This window comes from Ambystoma mexicanum, chromosome 9 (genome assembly GCF_040938575.1).
Source record: "Ambystoma mexicanum isolate Mex_15411 chromosome 9, UKY_AmexF1_1, whole genome shotgun sequence".
Taxonomy (NCBI): Eukaryota; Metazoa; Chordata; class Amphibia; order Caudata; family Ambystomatidae; genus Ambystoma; species Ambystoma mexicanum.
The window spans coordinates 268420778-268444650 of NC_090931.1; the positions used below are offsets into that span (position 1 = coordinate 268420778).

A 23873-nucleotide genomic window follows, 5' to 3' on the forward strand; every position below is an offset into this window, starting at 1 on the left:
TCAACACACAACATTCTTTCCCCGCCTTCCGAGGAGCTTTCCCTTCTATCACAATAACAATTTACAGGCAATAACAAATATGTCAACAACACTGTGGTTCATGCAGAAAGTGAACTCACATGCTTTGTGGTCTCTGAGTTCGTCCGAGGCCTCGTCCCCTGCCAATTGCCTGCACAGCCCAGCCCGGCAGCAGCCCACACTCCCGGGACCAGACAAATATCCAGGGTAACATGGCGTCTGCGCACCTCTCCAATTGTGCACACAGAAACTGCTCTCGGGAGGCAGGGCTCTGTGGCTTGAGCTGTGCGACCAGGGCACCCTCTCCGTCTTCTGGTGGCACCAAAGAGCATGTCGATGTCACCAAAAAGTGTATGGTAGGGCCAAAACCCAACCAATAAAATCAATCCAAGGAGGCAATAATGGAGGGCACGATTTTCAAGCAAAACAGGTTTTAATACATGCAAATTACATCCGGGATGGTCAGTCAGCTCTGTGGAACTGAAAACTGAAAACGCTCTTGGTCCACACACATAGAGTTACAGTATTTAAAGACAAAACCCCCAAAATTGGAGTATATTACAAGTATCAAGTACATGCTAATTCCACTCACCCTATTTGCTCCCACCTATACAGAAATCTAAACACAATATACATTAGTAGCCCCAATTTGTTAGTACATCACCCCTGAACAACCTTAGATCAACCCCCTTACAAATGATCTAATCATGTAGTGAGCTGGTAATGCTTCATCCTGATTGGCCAGAGTTATACATGTAACATTTACTAAAATGGCACTCTCTAATTGGTCAGGACAAGTTCATGAAACATATGACGTACAGTTCCCCCAAAACTAACCAATCGCATAGCAGGTGTGAACAGTGAAGTGAACAAATTAGACACAGCAATATCCTCTCCCATGAGCTCAGTCGATTTGGCAATCCCAGGCAGTTCTCAGTCCTTGTAGTGATTTACCTCTGCAACACTTTTTGCAACCTCCGTTTTTAAATATGTTGCCATCACTAGCACACATTTTTCCGGCTATCTCTTGAGAACCAGGTGGCTTCATAAAAAACATAATAGATGCTCCAGTCTTTGGAAATTAATTTCTCATGTTTATTTGTACTACAAAGCCATCCTAGTACAGAACCAGTTGTCCCAACACTCTCTAGGGGGCAGTATGACCATGATCTACTCTTAGCATTTTGGCAATGCCAGCACCTAAGGCGCCGGTCCCACCAAAATATGCTTGCAACTATTGTATTTTATCTATTTTCCAAGTACATATATCTTTACTCTACATTTCACGAAACGTTTCCTGAGAACAGCTAAGCCTTACAACAATAACTAATATGTGTACTGCATCTCACCCTTCATCATGGACCTTGACCTGCTGAACACTCGCTGGGGGAAGCAGGGATCATGGTTAATTAAACTGAGAGACAGAGGCTTACAATTGTGGTCTAGTGCCCTAAATAACAGAAATCTACACACCATGGCAGAACCCTAGCTAATGCGGCAAGAGGCTTGTATGTTAATTAAAACCAGTAAGAACATCTGTGCTGCCCATTATTCTTACTACGTGCGTGGTCGCCTAGTGTTCTTCTGAAATGTGGCGAGACTAAAGCAAAACTAAATGACCTAAAACACTGCGTCAAATGACAGAAGCACTAACACTAAGAAATTACCAGATCTCCATGCTAAAACAACTTCTGCAGCTTGTACTTCCCTACTCGTTTTGGGCACTGTACCAACAGTAGACAGACAGTACTGGCCTTGGCATTATTTGGAAAAACAGTCATGAGTGTGCTTTTAGTTGCAGTACTGGAATTATTGAGTAAAGCCAAGACAACTGTATTGCACAGTGGCTGGTACTGTCAGCAGGCAGTACTGGCATTGGCATCACTGGGCAAAACATTCATGAATAAGTTCAAAGGTACAGTTCTCACATTATTGGGTAAAGCCAAGATGAGTGTGTTCTACATGGTACGACGTTCATTTAATGCCCATTTTTTGTTGGCATAGTTTCTTGCCGCCAATTATTTGCTGCAGAAACTCATCAGAAAATATGGAGGGGGTGGGTAAAGGAATACAAGGGGCAGGGGATGGGGACTAGGTTGTAAATAACTGGGAAAGGGGAGTTTGGGGGGTAATCCCCCCAAAATAATCAATGCATTTTTGCAGCAAAGTATCGGTGGCAGAAAACCCAGCTGAAAAAAAACGGGTGATGGGAATGACATAGAACCTTCCACAGTGCTGGTACACCCAGCAGGAAGTACTGGCATTGGAATTATAGGGCAAAACAGCCATGGATGTGATCTTATAGTTATACTATGATATGATATGGCATTTATAACGCGCCTATGCACAAGTGCTTCAAGGCGCGAAGAGGCAGGGAGGGGAAACAGGGGGAAGACAGACAACGATCCTACTAGGCCAAGTGTCATTCAGATCGCGCAAGTGCGTGGGAAGGGGGCAGGGACAGTGCATACAAGATGATAACAATAAGTAAGTAACGGCCTTCATATGGCAATGGCATGGGTAAGTGCGGACATCAGGTGTCGGGGCTGGTAGGGGACTGTAGGGATACAGAACAGTCCCCAAGTGTGGGTTTGCCCGGTGGGAAGTGCAGGTGTGAGACACTGACAGGGGAGGGACCTGGGCCCGAGATCAGAGGGTGTCCAGGTAGTCAGTGTGGTTCAGGTTTCAGCCAGGAGGTCAGCAGAGGAGAGGGGGAGAGAAAGCCGAAGCAAAGAGAAAGGTTGTGAGGTGCTTCCGGAACCGGAGATGGTTCTCCTCAAGTTTAAGGGAGGCAGGGAGGCTGTTCCAGAGGGAGGCACCAGCCGAAAAAAGAGATCTACCACTCACACGTTGCTTGGAGAAGCGACTTACCCTGAGGGAGCTGAAGGCGGATGAGCGGAGAGCTCGAGAAGGAAGGTATTTAGGAAGGCAGAGTTGAAGGTATTGGGGACCCAGGTCCCAGAAGGCCTTGTGGACGATGCAGAGGGTTTTGAACTTAATCCTTGCAGCCACCGGGAGACAGTTCAGAAATTTCAGTCCTGGAGAGATACGATCCCTGGGCTTGAGGCCAAGGACAAGTCTCGCAGTCCTGTTTTGGATAAGTTGTAGAGGGCAGAGAGAAGAAGCAGGCAGATTTAGAAAGAGGCTGTTGCAATAGCTCAGCCTAGAGAGAACCAGAGCTCTGGAGATGGTATGGTTGACAGTGTCAAAGGCGGAAGAGAGATCAAGCAAGATAAGGACACAGGGGGTGTTAGAGTCAAGGTTGGAGAGCAGGTCTTCATGGATGTTCAGGAGAGCAGTTTCCGTACTTCTGGCAGCTCTGAAGCCAGACTGATGGTCATGGAGACAACCAACAGATTCAGTGTGGAGATTAAGCTGGGAGATGGCCAGTTTCTCCAGGAGCTTGCCCAGGAAGGGAGTGATGGAGATTGGGCGATAGTTAGCCAGGCAGGAAGGGTCGGCAGAAGGTTTCTTAAGAAGAGGGTGCACAAGGGAGTGCTTCAGGGGGGAAGGGAAGACCCCAGCGGCAAAGGGGTGATTATAGAAATCAGCCAGGGCAGGAGCCAGGGAGTCGATGTTGTCCTTAATGGTTTTGGAGGAACAGCGGTGGACCTGTTTCGACAAGACTTTCATAGATCGGACTTGTCTAGAAACCTTGTCAGCGGAGAACAGGGGAAAGGCAGAGAAAGAGGGGGGAGGGGTGGTTGCAGAGGGGCCAGAGGAAAGGCAGGGAATAGGGGGGATAGGAGGAGAATGAGGACAGGATGTCCTGAGTTTTAGAGCTGAAGTGAGAAGCCAGTGCCATGCGGAGGGCCTGGGAGGGGACAGGAGAGGTAGAGACTGCAGCATGATTGGCCAGTTCCTTGCAGATTTTAAAGAGTTCAGCCGAGTTGTTAGATGCCGCAGAGACACAGGCTTGGATATGAGCTCTCTTCTTGGTTAGGACAGAGAGTCGGTATTGCCTTTGCAACAGGCAGCAGGCCAGTTTGTCGGAGGATGCACATGAAGCACGCCATTTCCTCTTGGCCACCCTGTACTTGCATTTTAGGGTGATGAAGTCCGAGTTGTACCAGGAGTTACACTTGGCTTTGGGCTACAGGCGGATTCTCATGATAGGGGCAAGGATATCAAGGGTATCATATATATCAGAGTGGAGCATGGAGAGGGCTTGTCAGGGTGGGAGTCAGCCAAAGAGGGACGGGGGGGGGGGGTGAGAAGGTGGTGGCGAAAGCCTCAGCTGATACACGCTTCATGGGTCGGATGACCGAGAAGGTGGGTGGCAGTGATGGAAGTGGCTTGGCCTGAGGGGTAGGGAGGGCAGGGTGGGAGGAGAGGAGACAAGCATCACTCCAGGAGAGAGGAGTGGTGAGAGGGACAGAGGGGAAGGTCTGAGGAGATCAGAACATCCAGAGTGTGCCCTGCAGAATGAGTCGGGCCAGAGGGGAGAATAGTGAGTGAGAGAGAGACACAGAGGTCGCGAAAGAGTCCAGAGGGAGGACAGGAGGCATCCAGGTGAATGTTGAAGTCTCCAAGAAGGAGCAGTTGAGTGGTGGAGGCCAGGAGTGAGGAGGAGAGGTCCGCCCACACAGAGAGGAAGGAGGAAATCTGACCGGGTGGCCGATAGATAGTAGCCACAGTAAGGGAATGGCTAGGGGAGCGAGAGAGAGTCTGCAGATGAGGCATTCAAAGGAGGAGTAGGCCTGCACAGGAGTGACACAGGCAGGAATCCACTCAGGGAAGATCGGGGCTACACCCCCACTGCAGCGGTTGGACCTGGGCGCGGAGAGGATCTTGTAGCCGTCAGGTAGGAGCGTATCAAAACTTGTGACAGAGCTGGCCGTAAACCATGTCTCGGTGAGACCGAGGACGTCAAGGTCCAGTTCTTCCAGAAGGTGGCAGATATTAGAGGAGTGTTTGACAGCAGAGTGAGAATTTAGGGTGGCAATATGGAGAAGGTTGCCATCCTTGAAAGCCTTCCCGGGAGGGGTCCAGATCAGAGGTACACCCTGCAGAGGTGTAGAAGGAGCCCAAGAGGGGGCAGAGAGGGAAGGGGACTGCAAGGTAGCCAAGGAGGGGGTAGAGGTAGTCACAGAAAGGGAAGAGGGGACAGTAGGAGAAGAAAGGAAGTTGATGAGGTGCGGGAAGCATCTATCGAAGAGGTGAGGGTTGGCCTGAGGGCTTTGGACCAGGATGGTCCCGTTAGAGTAAACATTAATGAGGACCTTAGAGGAATGGAAGGAGGCCAGGAGGGCATCCACACGGGTGCCACCATTAATGGGAGAAGAGGAGAAAGGAGAGAGCACAGAGACCATATGAAGGGTCCATAGGTCAGGTGAAGGCACGACAAAGAGGATGTCAGTGAAAGTTTCCTTGGAGGAGGCACTATTGTAGGTGTCAGCGATAGGGAGGCCTGGGTTGGAGATCAGGATGTCCTTTTTAAACTTCTTCCTACCAGATTTAGTGAGGAGAGCAGGATAGTCAATAGAGAAGCAGTTAGAAAAGATAGGAGGGACAGAGAGCCCTATAGAGTAAGTGGGAGAGGAGGGGGGTGAAAGGGAGGGGGGAGACACTAGTGAAGGACCTAGAATAGGCAGACAAGACAGTGATAATCAATCAATTTGAGGAATTGGACAGACACCAACACTCAGGATTAAGGGGTTTACAAAATGCACATGTTTAGAGACAGGTAAGAGACACACCTAACTAAGTTTGAGAATCCTAAAAAAGGGAGAAAAGGCCTAATTTTTTGCAATACCATTTTTTTAAAAATACTGATACAGTGCATATTAAACCAACACGGGGAAGAAGAACAAAGGAAAAAGAAAACAACTGAGTTAAGGGTCTGCAGGTGGAAGGGGGGGTAGGCAGGGAAGCTCGTGGGATTATCCAGGAAGACTGACTGGCAACTGGCGTCCCCTGTGGACACCTGCAGGCACAACAGGAGCCGCTACAGTGGGAGCAGCCCTTTGCCTTAGGGGCCCTTAGCTGCGGGGCTGCCCGGCAGGGGGCTGCCCTGGTAGCTCCTGTGATGAGGAGGGCGTGACAAGGGAGTAGAGGGAGGCGGGAGGTAGGGAGGGGATCAGCGGGGAAGGCCACGGAAGGGGAGAGGGGGGCAGGGGGACACATGCAGGGGGGTAAAACACAACCAGGCACCAAGAAAATAAAACAACAGTACCACGGAGGGTCTGTTACCTTGTGATGCAGTCCTCAGTCAGTCACCGGCTAAGGTAAGCTGGAAATGCCGAGCGCGGTACACTGCAGGACTGGCTAACTTCCAACAAGGAAGCGCAGCAGCCAATCAGGGTGGTGGGAGGCGGGAAGAAGGGAGGGGATCAACAGGGAAGGCCACAGATGGGGAGAGGGGGGAAGGGGGACACACGCAGGAGGAAAAAACACAACCAGGCACCAAGAAAATAAAACAACAGGCCCACAGAGGGTCCGTTACCTTGTGATGCGGTCCTCAGTCACCGGCTCAGGCAAGCAGGAAATGCTGAGCGCGGTGCACTGTAGGGCCGCCTAACTTCCAACAAGGAAGCGCAGCAGCCAATCAGGGTGGTGGGAGGCGGGAGGAAGGGAGGGTTCAGCGGGGAAGGCCACGGAGGGGGAGAGAGGGGCAGGGGGAGACACGTAGGGGGAAAAACACAACCAGGCACCAAGAAAATAAAACAACAGGCCCACGGAGGGTCTGTTACCTTGTGATGCGGTCCTCAGTCACCGGCTCAGGCAAGCTGGAAATGCTGAGTGCGGTGCACTGCAGGGCTACCTAACTTCCAACAAGGAAGCGCAGCAGCCAATCAGGGTGGTGGGAGGCAGGAGGAAGGGAGGGGATCAGCGGGGAAGGCCACGGAGGGGGGGAGGGGGTCAGGGGGACACACGCAGGGGGAAAAACACAACCAAGCACCAAGAAAATAAAACAACAGGCCCACAGAGGGTCTTTACCTTGTGATGCGGTCCTCAGTCACCGGCTCAGGCAAGCTGGAAATGCTGAGCGCGGTGCATGCAGTGCCGCCTAACTTCCAACAAGGAAGCGCAGCAGCCAATTAGGGTGGTGGGAGGTGGGAGGAAGGGAGTGGATCAGCGGGGAAGGCCATGGAGGGGGAGAGGGGGGTAGGGGGACACACGCAGGGGGAAAAACACATCCAGGCACCGAGAAAATAAAATAACAAGCCCACAGAGGGTCTGTTACCTTGTGATGCGGTCCTTAGTCACCCGCTCAGGCAAGCTGGAAATCCTAGAGGCATTACTGGGCAAAGTCAAAATATGTGTGTTCTTACAGGAGCTAGTAGTGCCAGGCAGGCACTACTGGCCTGCCATTATTGCACAAAACAGTCATGGACCCTCATTACGAGTATCCTGGTAAATCCGGGTTCATTACTGGCATGCCGGAATGAGCGGGTCCGTGCACGTATGAACCCGCTAATACCGGGTGATTACGAGTGCGCGAGCATGCGCGTTCCCCCATGCCGGTAGTGGCAATACCGCCATGCCGCTAAAGGGCCTCCAACTCCCCTATACCGGCATCGCGGTACCCGTCCATAGCGGTACCGCCTCATAACAACCCCTAAATACTGGCATGGTAATACCGTGTTCGCAAAAACCAGACCCGGAAATGACGTTATCGCGCAGGAACGGGAAATGGGCCGGTGGCCATCTTTAAAAACACAATCCATTGCCATCCTCCCCAACCACCAGTCCTTTTGTGTTGTGCTGTGGCAGAATAGAACCAGGATGTCCAAGGCTATCAGGAAGGCGACCCCCAGGAAGCGCAAACAGCGTTTTTCAGACGCTGAACTAAGTATGCTTGCTGACACCCTCGCCCAGCATGCAGACACCATCAGGAGCACCGACATGAAGCATGCGGGCCAGACCAAGAAGAAGGAAGTCTGGCAGGAGGTCGCACAGAGGGTGTCGGCAGTGGGAACCAACCCAAGGAGTGTGCGCGACTGTCCGAAGCGGTGGGATGACCTCCGCCTCAGGGTGAGGAAGATCCTTGCAGAGAACAGGAGGTCCGCCATGGCGACAGGCGGGGGCCCACACTCCCCAGTGAAGTTGACAGCATGGGAGGAGACAGCCAGTACCTTTATTGATCCAGAATCCATAGAGGGAATCGGAGACCAGGAGGTGGGTGCCGCATCATCCACAGAAGAAGGTGAGTGACCCATCACATCCGTGTAGGCTAAACCATGATGTTGCACAAGTGAGGTGGTAGTGAGACTAAGCAAGGCAATGCATGTTCGAGGCCCACATCAACATATCCAGTCAAGACTGTGTGCCACACCCTGCTACACACAAATGCATGCTGAGTGCCAATCCCAATCCCAACACAAGTGCAACATGACTCAACCGTGCCCATTGAACTCACCACACAGACACCATACCAATGCCATGCCACCAGCCATGCATTGATTGCCCACATGCCCCCTCAGAACACCAAATGCCGCACCCCTGAAATAAATTGATGCATGAATGTATGAACATATCACAGCGCTATAGATAATCGCTGCCATGTGACACCATCACTGATGACCTGCATCTCTTCTATCCCCCAGGCACCGATGAGGAAGATGGCAGGCAGGACAGGGGTGCAAGTTCATCCACTGCACGGCAAGGAATCAGGGCCACCGCCACCCCCCAGCCCCAGAAACTGCCCAGAGCAACAGGCAGTGTGCCACACCGGACAGTAACCCTGCAGGAAACACCTGCAGCCACAGTCCAGCAGCAGCCACCCACACCAGTGGTAGGCGTTTCCATGGCCGCTCCGCCAACCACCGCGGACGTTGTGGATGCAGAGGTGGAGAATGAGGGTGACACGTTCATGCCCGCCACACCCACCCCAAGCCCCATTACCAGCCTCCCCACCCCTACAGAGGCAGAGAGCATGGACGATCCCTGCCTCCACGACTCAGACCTTGGAGAGTCAGACATATGCCTCTTTGAGGAGGACAGTGCCCTGGACATGGGCCCCACGAAAGTGCCATCCACCACCCTGCTGACCACCACCCTGCCTACCACCACCCCAGCCACCAGCACTCCTGCAGCAAACAACTCCTTCAAGGCTCGCCTGTCAAGGGTTGAGGCACGACAGGAGTCGATGCTTGAACTAATGCGGCAACAAATAGCTGATGGTAATGACTCTATGAGGGTCATTGCCACAGCCATTTCTGCCAACACTGCTGCAGTTGAGGCATCCACAAGTGCCATGAGGGAGTGTCTGGGGGCACTCACACAAGCCCTGCTTGCAAACCTGCCGCAAATGCAGCGCACACACCTTGGGGCAGGCATGGGACTGGCCACCAACACCTCCACTGCCACAACCCCTTCTACCTCTGCCCAATCGAGCCCCGTGCGGATGACGCGGAGGAGTGCACGGCGCTTGGACATGGCACCCCCGGATCCCAAAATACAAAAGAAATAGAGTGGGCTGACAATGCCATAGCAAAAATGAACGTTGTTCAAGGGAACAGTGTTTGTTGTACATATGTGGACATTTTGGGCTTGTAGGGTGGGTGAGGGAGTTCACTTGGGTATTGTTGGGGTATGTAGGGTGGGTGAGGGAGTTCACTTGGGTATTGTTGGGGTATGTAGGGTGGGTGAGGGAGTTCACTTGGGGTTGTGAGGGGATTATGGTAACATTATCACGTGTCTGGAAAATACACCCGTTGTGTGCAAGAAAATCATTGGCTGGACATACTTTTTGTGCATGTACATTTAATGTGTGATGGTGTACAGTGAGGAACTTCTAACGAAATAAGTGTGCATGTCCACATGCAGCCAGTGTGTCACTAGCACATTATTTTCATGTTCCCTGCGTTTCAAAAGTATTCGTCAATTAGTGCTTGGCGTACAGCATGGCCATCCCGTGCATCATGTACTGGCAGGGTGGCTCCTTCGCCTCCGTCTCCATCCCCTTCATCCTCACCCGGCCCATGCATGTCAAGTCAGGTAGCAGTGGTACATTCCTTCGGACGCACATGTTGTGCAGCATGACACAGGCCATGGTGATCTTTGCCACCTTCTCAGGCCTATATAGGAGTGCCCAACCAGACCTGCTTAGGCAGCGGAACCGCGCCTTCAACAGGCCAAAGGTCTGTTCATTCACAACACGGATACGAGTGTGCACACGATTGTACTCCTCTTCATGGCTGTTCTGCGGGTTACGCACAGGGGTAAGTAGCCACGGCCTCAAGGGATATCCTCCATCACCTGCAAGCAGATACAAATAGGTGTGTGTCACTCTGTCCTGCCACCTTCAGGGAGCACATTCATGGCAGCAGCTATTTGGTGTGGGCATGCACATGTCCCTGAACGTGTACTAAATAGTCACCTAGATGCGATGTATACTGTAATGAAGTGGTACTCTGGATGGGGTTGAATAGATGATGCAGGGTGTAATCATGCATGCTGAGTCAGATGTGCTGTGGTAGAGCGACAATGTTTAGCCCCCAATTAATGCTGTATAATATTTACTATGCATGGTCACACTAGCCACATTGCCACAGTTGCCATCCTATTCAGTCATGCATTGCTTGACATCACCATGGTGGCCTGGTTGTGCCTCTTAATTGTTGTCATCCATATGCATTATTTGTGAAATGTGGCCCAGTGATGTGTCATGTTGCGTATGGCTGGTTCAGGTGAGGAGTGTTTAGCTCTGCATGCATTCTCCACTCACTGGCTATAGCCACCCAGGTGCACTATTCCCCCCCCCTTTCCCACCCAGGTGCACTATTCCCCCCCTTTCCCACCTAGGTGCACTATTTCCCCCGATTTCCCACCCAGGTGCACTATTCCCCCTTCCTTTCCCACCCAGGTGCACTATTCCCCCCCCTTCTGCATCCGCACACATCAGTACCCCACAGCACGGCCATGGGACAGTTGTGCAACTCACCAAGCAGCCAGGCACGTGGTCCAGCATGTCGCTCCATGTGACGGGGTAGCATGGAGTTGCGCAGTACCATGGCATCATGTGTGGATCCAGGAAATCGGTGCAGCAATGGGTGATGATCTTGCTGGAGTCACATACCATTTGCACATTGATGGAGTGGTATTGCTTGTGATTGCGGTACACCGCCTCTATGGCATGGGGGACTACCAATTCCACATGGGTGCAGTCGATGGCACCAACACAATTGGGCATGCCTGCCAGTGCATGGAAGCTTACTTTGGTTTCAGCTATCTCCTGGGCAGTCCGAGGTAGGGATATATGGGTGCTTGCGGGCTTCAGGAGGGCATCCAGCACTTGTTTCAGCATGCGTGAAAATAGTGGTTGTGAAATGCCATGCAGCTGACCCACTGTGTGTTGGTCGGTGCCTGTGGCCAGGAAGTGTAGCACAGACACCACCTTTAGTAGTGGGGGGATGGCGGTGCGTATTTCTATGTGGCTGGCAATGTCGTTATGTATCATGTCCACTATGGTGCTGATGGTGTCACGGTCCAACCGGTACAGGGTGTGGATCTGCTCAGGGGTTAGGTTGAATGGGCTGGGTCTGGTGCAAGGGATTGGTGGCTGCGTACGAGGCACTAGTGGCTGCTCTGGTGGTAATTGCTGGGCCTGTCTCAACCTCCTTCTCCTCCTGCGTCTCTTCTGTGCTGCCTGTTGTTGATGCTGTAATCGTTGTTGTTGTTGCTGTTTTTGCTGTAGTTGTAGCAGTATGGGCATGTCCTCCAGCGCCATGATTGCAACTGCTAGTGGTAGCATTTTGGTGTAGGAAGGGGTGTGGTGTGCAGGTGTGCTCCTTTTGTACTGGGCCACTCTACATTGCCTACACCTGTGGGGTGAGGGGGTGTGGTGTGGGGGTGTGCTCAGTTTATACTGGCACAGCCTCCATTAACTCCACATGTGGGGATTGTGTGCACCTGTGGCAGCTGCCTTGTGTCCTGATTGCTGTTTGCAGGTGGTCCGCGATGCCTGTATGGCCGGCATTGTGCAGGCCGTGATTACCGGGTTCGCGATGCCGGTATTTGCATGTGTGCGTAGGTTGGGATTTCCCCCTATTACCGGCATGCCAGTATTTGCTCCCTGAAGGTGCACGTGTACGCGCCTGTGCCGCTATTAGCGGCACCGTTGTTTAGTGTCCCGCTAATACCGGGTTTGCGGGTCGGAATGCAATGGGATGGTAAACGATGCCGGTATTACCGTACCAGCATCGTTTTTGCCTTACCGGCATACCTCGTAATGAGGGCCATGGTGTGTTCTTACAGTTACAGTAATTATTATTGGGAAAAGCCAATGCAAGCATGTTGTACAGTAGCTGACAGTATGCATATTGGAAAAGTCATTATGCTGTGTTCTTACAGTGGAAATGCTGGCATATATTGTGGGCACTGGCATCCTGATGTGTTGTAAAATGCTCCTGTGAATTTTTGGTGACCTGTCATCTATTGGACCTTTACATGCGTTCCCCTCACAACCAATGTTGAATTGTGTGGCTTTGTATCTGCTTTTTTCACTTGAATTGTACTGAAAATGCAACATTCATTGTTACCGACTATTTTTAGAAACCTCTCAGGGGGCAAACCACCATATAGACCCTCCCTTTGTTATTTTGAGCTCCGTCGCTATGCTCGATCAGTCATGCTCATTACTAGGAAATACTTACGCTCTTCCAGCATTAAAAAAAGTCCCCCAGCCACCACTGTTCGTCTCTTTATTTTGTGGGTAATTATTAAGTCGAGGGTGTTAATGTTTGCAAGGAAAATGTTCATTTCTTTTAACAATCAAATACTAGTTGCTGTTTTTCAGGACCCCTGTAAGGGACCCCAACTCTGAAAACCACATCTTTCTACAATTCAAATTAATTTTAGCCAAACCCCAACGATACCCCTTTCGCTCCATCTCCTACCTACAATGTTCTGTTTCCCAGGGCAATTTGCATGCACACAATTCTTTGCAAAATTACATTAGCCTATGTTTTCATTCCAACATGAATAAATACATTCCTAAAATTGTTCAGAGTGGACGCACCCAGGCATATTTCCATAAACCATGTTAAGAGCTATAGAGATGCTTCATATGTAATAATAATAATAATAATAATAATAATAATAATAATAATAATAATGCCATTCAAGTATTTCACACCAAAATGTTATTTGCCACACAACTTTCTCATTGCAACTTATTGTAATGTCACTTTGCATGTGCCTCTAATTATCAAAGACTGATGAAGCTTCTTGCAGTGCCCTTTATGTGAGGTCACTTATTTTGGTGTCAACGCATATGCAATTTAGGACGTTTGCATATATTATGTCCCACCGGAACTAGATAGAGCGCACACATGATTGTCCTGCGTGTATAATGGTCCTGCAGTTTTAATTTTTTTGCTCTGTATGTGTTCAAATGCCACCTGCCACTAATGTTATCAAAATGTGAATGGTGGGGGGGGGGGGGTGATGTGAATGACACAATATGGAACTGCGCGCAATGCCGACAGCTTCTGATGCGCTACCACATCTAATGTGGCCTGCAAAACCATTTTTTAAAGTTGCCCACCTTAGGGAGAAGGGAGACGGGTGGAAGGAGTTGGAGGGCGCTCGGAGAGAGCAGGGACGGAGGCAGAGCGGGAAGTGGATGAGGATGGCTCAGGAAGTGATACATGGAATGCTGGGAGCCGTCAGAATTCATGGAAACATGGCGAATATTGCCTAGAAGACCTGGATTCTGATTTTCTCCCAGAATTCTTACGTTCCACCTCTGGTGCTAATGATAATTCCTACGCTTGAAGACCAAGAGACAATTGAGTGGATTGTGCGCTATATACAATTGGTCAATGTATTGAAAAATGTGCGTCCCGAGCCATGGCTTGTTGTAAAGGTGCAGCTGTGAGAGCGTGCTGACGCCATGTTTCTTTTCCCTCTCAGACTGGACGTTGCTGACCTGGCTGCGCAATAACCGCTGGATCATCCTGATTGTGGGCATCATTTTCATCTCTTGCGTCATCAGCATTATCATGGTGTGTGTGTGCAGGAGCCAGCTTTCCCGAGGTGAGTCCGCAACATCCACCTGTCGAGGCAGGGTCCTGGAGATTCAGGGACACTCAAACGATGGGAGCAGGGGACGGTTAAGGGAAAGACCAGGGACTGACATTACCATCACCACGCCTAATCCACATTATTGCAGTCTTTATGCCTCCATAAGCATAGGTTGTCCAACTCCAGGCCTTGAGGGCAGGAATCCTGACAGGTTTTTAGGATGTCCGTCATTAATATTCATGAGGAAAGAATTGCATACATTTAGAGTCATTGTATGCAAATATATCTAATGAATATTAGGAGAGACATTTGGAGAAACTGACATGCTTCCGGCTCTCGAGTCCTGGGGTTGCCACTTTTACCAACAGCGTTACAAAGCACAATCTGTAAAACAATTTGAACATGTTTCTTTGCTCAAGACATCACCAAAGCGGCTCCTCCTGATTGCATGAGGTAATGCAAAGTGACACTATGCTCATCCCTTCAGAACATGATCTGCAAGTAGATGCCTGGACAGGGATTCTCATTTGTCTAAGTCTGCATGCAGCAATTTAAAGCTAATAGTGGGTGGTCAGTCTCAAAACCTTTTTAATGCTCCAACAATGCCTCTGTATTGTCCCGTTGCGAATGGATATCCTTGCATTTCATAAGGTTTTGGAGTCTGTTTCTTTGTGACTCTGGGACAACACATGAATAAAGAAAGCCCTTGAGCCCTCCTCTATAATCAGACTCTACTCCATTAGGTCAGGAAAGTGGCATGGAAGAAGGCATCTTACACGCTGACTTCCCCATATGCAGGAATTGGAGGCGATAAGTCTTTCCTCATCCCACCAGGCCCCCACGTGCCTTGCTCTTTTTCTAGTCCTGCTACCATTATTTAAACACTCCTTCAATTACGCCCATTTTAGGTCTGGCGGAAGTCAGACGAGCTCTGGTACTAAGAAAAAAACCCATAAATATACATTAAGAAAAGGTCTCTGACACGCCGAAATGCGGTCACATGATGTATGTATGCAGAAATGTATGCCTGCATGTATATATATATTTCGGATTCTTGTGAATCTGCTTATAATCACATGCTGTGCATATAGCCTGACATCTAGTGGTAATCATGGAGTACTGCATCTTTCGAAGACATGGGCAAGACTGTAACACTATCCCTAACGTGACGTGTAGTGTACCCAAAATCCGAGATTGTTTTTTTCCCCCCAACTAGTTGGTTGCCTTATGCGGAGTTCGAAAGAGTTCATATTGCTCCTTAATTACTTCTTTATCCCACGACCGATGGTCGTCTAGTCTTCGATCCACTTCTGCTCGGCGACTGGTTTGTTGATCGACGTCTGTGGACCGCGTGGCCTCAGTCTTCTGGCCAGGCCCGTGCAGTGGGGAGAGTGGGGCCCAGGGTTTTATTATTTTCAAGAATGCATTTTCTTTTCCCCTCTCTTTCCCTTTCTGGTCTGGCTGCCGTCTCCCTCTACTATGGAGAGGACACTGTTTAAATTTTGTACGTCCTGTAACAACAAATTCCAGTGGAAAGACACTGATCGCTGTTGCAATAGTTGTTTATCTCGTGACCACGACGAGCATTCTTGTAAGTCCTGCAAACTCTTTCATTCTAAGACGTTTGAACGATAGGCGGAAAAAGCAGTGGGCGGCCTACGCGATGCAGGCCGAGAGTCATTCCCCCATTGGAGCCGTCACTTCAGATAATGAGGATTCCAGCAGCAGCCATGGCACCGATCTCAAAGCCACAGACCTTTTGGCTGAACCCTCAAGTTTCCGGATGCCTGGCCCCAATAGACAGACCACTGGTTCTGTTATGTGGAGTTCACACCCCAGCGACAGGGGCACACACGCACCATCAAACCCAAAACACAGAACCCCTAAGGCCTACTCGACGGACACATAGAAGAAGCGACAAACCCTACAGGGCAAACAAAAACTTCGACGGCACCTGCAGAACCTCGCGGTTCGGCGCCCTTACCGCAACCATCTACTCGGCATTCGACTGGGCCTTCCTCCCATATGGGCGTTCCCATAAAAAAGCACACGAGTGCCGACACGTCATCCAAGGGTGCGCAGTTACCTAAGGCTTCAATGGAGTTGGCAACTGGGATGATGCCTACAGGCACGTCGAAACCCAGCATTCAGCCACCAAAATTACGCGAGAGTCTCGCTGCTATTATTTCAGCAGCAGAAGAGCACAGGGGCACCCCCTCTCGTCAAGAGGAGTACTCAGAATCCCCCCAGTTTCTCACAAGGGCTTTATCAGGTAAATCTCCCCCTTCTGAACAGCCTTTTCATCCCCCAGACCCCTCTGCATCATCCCTGTGGACTAGGCAGAGATTATAGAATTATATGGATAAGCCGTCCCAATCATAGACTTCTCAGAAAAGTACATTACTCCCAAGAGACCTAGGGAGGAGGACCCTTGCCCCATTCCACCAAAACTGCAGAAGCTTCCCATCCAGTCAAAAATCCATCAAGAGGAGGTATTTGAATATTCAGAGCAAGAGGAAACATATGAGGACAATCCTTTTGATAAGGATACAGCTGATCAGAACCCAGACTGGGTGCAAAATCAGCCAACAGATCAGGGGCCTTGGCTCTCACCCACTCATACTCCAGACCCATACATTATTTGTCTAAATCAGCCTTTGTTACCTCAACAAAGGCAGCCATCGCCAATAGATGACCAAATAGTATTTAATGCCATCCTAAAGAGAGCCGCAGATCACTTTCAGATCGCTACACAGGAGGCTGTCCAGGACACTGACTTTGTTGAGGACATTCCAAAGAAAAAACTCCCATTAGTCAGGCTATTGCACTGCTCAACTCCATAAAGAAACGCCTAGCTCCTTCTTTATTGGCTCCATCCCTCACAATGACAGACAACCCTCGGGTTGAGAAATTGTTTCGCCCCTCTCCATCTGACCCTGTGTATATTCAAGGCCATGCCACACCGGACTCTCTGGTTGTTACAACCACCAGAAAAAGGGCAGGTGTGCCACTGTCCACGGCAGAGGCTCACCAAGACAAGGATTGCAAAAAACTCTATGCCCATAGCAAACAGATTAACACATCTGCGGCCTATTTAACTAGGATCACGAATAATACAACCCTTCTCACTAGTTACAGCGACGTACAGTGGGGCCTTCTCCAAGAAGGCCTCCAAGAGGTCCCTGAACCCACGTGATCACGCCTGCTGGCGGTCATCACTGAGGGCAGACAGACGACCCAAAATATTTGCTGCTGCATCTGCGGGACGCATTCTAGCACACAGGAATCTCCTCAAGAGACATGCCTGGCTGAAAAATTCAGGCTTCAAACCAGAGACTCAAGCCTCCTTGATCAATTAGTCCGTAGAGGAGTCAAACTTATTTGATAAGGCTGTTGATGATGCCTTGGAGACGGTTAAAAAAGAACATGAGACGCTGAAATCGTTCAATCAGATTACAGCCAAGCCTTTCCAACAATAGGGAGGCTCAAACTCTCATTGTTCCTTTCGAGGTCAGTCCTTCTCCCGATCTTCCCGTGGTCAATACAGCGCTGGAGGTACCCCATGGTCATCCAGGCAAGGCTCATCTGGCAACAGCCAGTATCAGCAAAGAGGACAGTGGAGAGGGAAAGGTAACAGCAGGAGCTCTACCCCAAGGGGCTCCCAAGCCTCTGCATCAAATTGGCTCACCAGTCCGGGGCCCCCCATGCCTTCCCGGCTGGGGGATGTCTGTCATCATTCATTCACATATGGGAGGTGATCACTTCAGACCAATGGGTGTTGAAGACCGTCACCCATGGTTATTGCATCGAGTTCCACTGGCCACCTCGATACAACCCTCCAAATTGCTGACGCCTATCGCCAGCACACCTGCAAATCCTGCTAGAAGAGGTGCATATCCTTCTGGAAAAGGGCAACGTAGAAGTCGTCCCCATTCACCAAGTAAACAAAGGTATTTATTGAGTGTACTTCCTTGTACTCAAAAAGGATCTCACCATGTGCCCTGGGTTAGACCTGCGCCCAGCAAACAAATATGTCAAGCTGAAACAGTTCTGAATGACAACATTGCAGGAGGTAATACTACTACTGGTGCAGGGGGATTACATGGCCACATTGGATATGAAAGATGCATACTTTCATATTTCAATGTTGCCGGCACACAGAAAGTACCTAAGGTTCATGATAGAAGACACACACTATCAGTTCAAGGTTCTTCTCTTCGGCATCGCCTCAGCTCCAAGGGTGTTCATGAAGGTATTGGCGGTAGTAGCTGCTCACCTGAGCAGACAGTCCATTCCAGTCTATCTTTGTCTCGACGACTGGCTCATAACTGGGTATTTGTACGGAACATGCCTAACAAATACCCAGACGACGGTAGCCCTCCTCTTCAGCCTAGGCTTCTCGATCAACGAGAAAAAGTCCAGTCTAGATCCTAGCCAAGTGAAACAGTTTTTGGAGGCTCTAATTCAGACCAAAGATGGCCTCGTCTTTCACTCCAACGACAGGGTTCAAAACATGCTGTTCCAGATCCCTCACTATGTAGCCAGTCACGAGATAACCGTACGCAAAGCCATGCGACTGTTAGAAATGATGGCCTCCTGCATTTACCTAGTTCCACATGCTCGCTTGCGCATGCACCCCATGCAAGAGTGGCTCTCGAGCCCATGGTGTCAGGCCAGTGGACAATGGGACGATCTAGTGGTTGTCTCGGCAGCCCTCATTCAGTCCCTGCCATGGTGATCAGAAGAAAACCTTCTGCAGGGAAAAACCTTCACCACCCCTGCAGTAGAAGCCACTCTTACCACAGACGCATCTCTGACGGGATGGGGTTGCTCATTTCCTTCAACAGAATGCACACGGCGTGTGGTCGCCAGCGGTAGCATCCAATCACATAAACTTGTTGGTATTGCTAGCAGTGTTCAAGGCCCTGAAGGCATTTCAAACACACCTCCAGGGGAAGACTAATGGACAGTACTATGGCCATGTATACCCTGAACAAACTAATGGGGCACTCACTCTCTCAGGCTGTCCAAACTGTCACAGAACATATGGAAATGGTCTCTCAAACACAAGATGTTCCTCCTGTCATACACGTTCTAGGGGAACTCATTCTTCTGGCAGACATACTCAGCAGAGACTTCCCCTTTCCCATAGAGTACCAATGGCAACTACACAAGGACATTGTACTTTGCAGACTGGGGATCCACAGAGATTGACTTGTGCGCAAATCTGGAGAATGCACAATGCCCAGATTATGCCTCCAGGTACCTGCAGAACCACTCCAAGGAGAACGGTGTCTGGATACCCTGGTCAGGGAAATTTGTCTATGCTTTTCCCCCGATTGCCCTAGTTAACAGAATAGTGCACAAGATGCACCAAGAGCCAGTCAAGATGATTCTGGTGGCCCCAATGTGGGCCTGTTCAGGAGGAGAGGAATTTGCTGACGGGCCCATTGGTCAGCGCTCACCCTCTAGAACTTGTAAGACAAGATAGCTGCACCATGTGAGGACAGGGGGTGCAGGACTCACATACTCCAGCATGACTCAATAAAGAAGACTCAGTAAGTTGGCAAAGGGAAGTCCGTTTAATGGCAAGCACATCAAACAGAGAAACAAATAGGAATCAGCAGTAGTGCGATCACCTGTCTCGCTCCGACTTCCCCGAACTTCAGTTGAACAGCATTTCTTATAGACAATATTCGTCATCATTGACGTCTAACTTTACAAAACTCAACATGCAATATAATTGGTTAGGAAAGGTAGATTAAGTATACGTGCTATATCTGTATATGATAATAGGGCATGCGGATTGGATAACTCTTATCTGGTGGGCATCTACGCCCATCCCACTACATCACACGTGATTGATGTCATCACTAGTACGACGTCTCATTGGTTCTAATATCTACAGGACTCCAGATAACTTGGTCCTGGCGTACCAAGTTTCACCCTGCCTCCCTTCAATCAATCAGTGTCCTAGGGCTATGTGTCAATTAGTTGGCTGGGTTTGGCCTTGAGACTGTAGTCTCTTATCGGGAAAAGTTATGGAATCCTGGGTTCTGGGTTCTGGATGACATCAGGCGATGGTACCTCTTCGCGCCTGGCTGGTCATGTGTCTGTTCACCATGGATCTGCTTCAGTTTCCAGCTTTTATTGTATTTAATTCTGCTTTGGCCCTACCACCTGCCTGGCCCTCTCTTATCTTGACCTTCACAGGTGAGCTGGTATGCTCCGAAGTTTGGTTCTTGTGAGTTGATGCTCTCCTCCCTTCTCGGGGTGACCTCCTCCCTTCTCATGAGCCACTCTCGGTTGAGTTTCGATTCCGCTCTTCCTCTCGGTTCTGGCTGAGTTGTGAAACTTGGCCTGCCAGGCCTCTGGCAGCCTGGGCCCATTTCTGCTTTACAAAATGGAGTCTGACTCGTATAACGTGCTTTTTGAGGTAGTTATATAGTTGGCGCATGCCGCTTCTAATGTTCTACTAAGCATTACAAACAGTATCGTTTTCTTAGCTTCTTGCGTTCCAAGCTTATTTACTCACATTCGACAGGTCGGTTGTTCTCATCATGTCTAGTAACACGTTTCCTTATTTTTTAGCATCGTCTCCTTCCTGTGTTCGTTACATAGGTTTGCATAACAGCTTGTTCTAACGTGTCTTACTCGCGTGCTTGTTCGGGCTATTGTCATTTCCATTGGCCCTCCATTAAGGCTGCTGGGGTTTCTTCGTGGACTGTATGTAGGTACTCCTCATTTCGTATCATCGGCTGGTATGGCTGTCTGAGAGGGTACCGTGCCGCCCATGGTTGTCTGGTTATGGGCGATTCAACAGGTACGGATCTTCTAATGTACACTGGGCAGAGCCCCAGTGCAACTCTCTGTTGGTTCATTTGCTCTTCATACGTCACGTACCTTGGCGAGTACCTTCCTGGTACCTTGAAAGGAGGGGCAGGGATGCAGGTCATGTCTTGGACCTCCTTTACACTCCCCCCTCTTGTTGGTTCATCGACCACTTCTGCTTCATTCTTCATTTCTATTTATTTTGATTCTTCTGTGTTTTGTTCATCGTCTTCAGGGTTGACACATGATGGCGTGAATATGGGTGTCTTTGGAGTCCATATTTTTATCACGCCTTTCAAACTCCCTGCTGTTTTGACATGTTCATCTTTGTTCCAGGTCATTAGCTGGCATTGTCCATTTGGACTGCAATACATCCATTTTCCTTCATACCTTCTTCGCTTTTTAGGATATGTGAATTTTGTTCCTTCTGGCGCAAATTTGCTGGCCTTCACAAAGTCTCTTATTTCTTCATCAGTCAGGTCTTTAGGCTTCCATCTTGGTTCAACATCGACCATTATTTTCATCCCTACGGCTTTCTTCGCAGTTTTCTGGCACTGTGCAATGATTATCTTGATAACACAGACTCCTAGCAAAACGATTGCTAGGAGAGCTCCCAGAAACTTGAATATATCTGCCATCTATTGTGGGACCCACGAGAATAGGTCTCCAAACCAGCTGTCATCGTCCACAGGGGCATTTCTAGGGGGGGGCTAAGGGGGCTATAGCCCCTGATCTTTTGGTTGTAGCACCTGATAGAGTCTAAGGAGCGACAGCCAAAAGACTAGCTAGCCCCAAGTCCCAACAGTTCTGACATCAGCTTAGCCCCGGGTCTTTTCCAGACCTAGCAACTCCCCTGATCGTCCACTTCATCACTTTCATCGATCATCTGGTTTTTCAGGCTTGTCAACATACTTATGGCCTCTGTTAGGGTTCCATTTTCTTCATCATGTGATGGTACAAATGTGCAACATGATTCTCCGATTTTTGCACAAACACCTCCATCCATCGCTGTGATCATGTCAAGCACATATCTGTTTTGGAGGGTCATCAGTCTGATTGCTCTCAGCTCTTCTTTGATCGCGTTGAATCCTTTTATAATGGTATTGATGGTTTGCAATATCTCCCATCTGGTTATCTGCAACCATTTAGCATTCACTCCAACTTGGATGTGGGGCAGGAGTAGTGTTGTGAAAACTGTTGAGGTGAGGCCGAACAGCCTGTGTTCGTATGGGATTGCATGGAATGCCTCTTCTGATTTGGGAGAAAAGTAGTTTTCCCTCTTTATCCTGGATACCAGTTCTACAGATCTCCTTCTTCTTAGATGAGCATCTGCTTTCGGGAAACTGTCCAACTTCAGGTCATTCTTAGGGATCACTAGCGCGGGAACTTGGACGTTCACTACTGTGCATATGCCTCCCCAGTTCTTCGGCAACCTTATGTACGCTTTGGATCCACACACCCAGTAATGGTCCATAATAACTGCGGTTCCTTGTGTCATTCCTGGGGCTTCAAAGATTCTTCCGCAGTTTTGATTCTCTCCCATCTTCCTTGTGCCATTGTTTCTGAAGCAAAGTTTTGGGCTCTCCAGTGGCACTATCTGCAGGGGTCCTCCTCAATCTTCGACCCATGTTAGTAACTTTACTAGCTTTGGCCACAGAGGTTTGCATAACCTCTGCGAATTCTCTATTGCTTCCTTTCAGGCTCCAAGGACCATCCATGCTCGGCAGATTACTACTCCGTCCTCCCATCCATCTGGGGAGACCACTGAACCCCAGATCTGCATTTGGCCTCTGTTCTTCCAGATTTGAGCCTCTTCTGCAGTCTTCCCTCGAACGTTCAGTCTCGGGTTAACTTCCCATCTTATCCCTGATCCTTTGGTGCCAGGGTTCTCGTACCTGATCACATGATTTCTGGTGTGCGTTCGGTTTCTTGTTTTAATGTCCTGGACATAGCCATCTTCATCTGGGTAATCCTTTTCGTTGGCCCATATCAACGAGGCGTCTCTTCCCATAAATTGTCCTCTGGTGTTGCACATTGCTACATATGACATACGGTGTGCTGTGGGGACACCAATTTCTACAGCCACGAAGATCTTGGATTTTCCCATGCTGTATGGTAGGAGAGCACAGACGAAGCATTCTCCTTCTGACTGTCTTCGTCCTACTTCTTTCATGTGTGGTACCATATGTTGTTTCCGAGATGGGCTGTGCTGTCCAGGTAATCATTAAGTTCATTGTTATCTTCGTGCAGGCTTCTCTTGATTCTTAGCGTTCTTCTGTAGTTTGCTATGACTATATCTCTAAATGCGTCTGTGCTGCTTTTCCTCTCTGGGTATATCGGTGGAGCTGGCTGCCTCGACAGCATCGCTGTAGTAGGAGAAGGGTCTGTTTTTTCTTTCCTTCCTCTATGTATGTTGTCATAGACTTCCCCTAACCGCCATTGGCTCCCCAGTTCTTCACTGTGTGGCTGTGTCGTAGGTCTGGTGCTTGTTCCCTGCTTTTGAGCTGGTGTGCTTGCTGTTATAGTCTCTATATTCCTGCCTTTCAGCTCCTCATGCAGTTTCTTTGCTCTAAATATAAATGGGAACAAGTAGTCTATTAGCATTTGTGTCTTCTCTGTGAATTATCTTGTGGCCACTTCTGTTTTTTCAAGGGATTTTGCAATTCCCTCCTTCTTTGGTATTTCCCTCAGCTTTTCTTGGTCACTTCCACTATTCTCTAGAATCGAATGTTCGGCAGGCAGTCTCTCCTTCTCTGCTGCCTTCGTTGGAGGCCTTGTAGCCATTGACACTTGTCCTTGTTTGAGTGCATTCTGTGTGTGGGTGGGTGCCGTGGTCAATGCTACATTGTCATTAATTCCGTGCTGACCCTGTCTCCAGCCTTTTCTCTCATTCATCACCTCATGTGTATACGTTTCACTGCTAATTATATTCAATTTTAAATCATTTGCTTCATCATTAGCGTTTCTTGGAACTGGAATCACTATATAGGGTCTGGGTGCTTTTGTGGGATTCGTATGTTCATCATCTGGTGGGTGCACCGAAATTGGGGCGC

At 49.4% G+C, this 23873-nt stretch overlaps 1 protein-coding gene across 1 annotated transcript in view; it reads left to right on the forward strand.

Moving 5' to 3' along the window:
* The window catches only part of SCIMP (SLP adaptor and CSK interacting membrane protein), a 291084-nt gene that overhangs the window by 103975 nt on the left and 163236 nt on the right, over positions 1-23873 (forward strand). The window contains exon 2 of the mRNA XM_069614606.1: positions 13879-14001. Coding sequence (XP_069470707.1) covers positions 13879-14001 — 123 coding nt within the window. The remainder of the gene's footprint in view (positions 1-13878; positions 14002-23873) is intronic.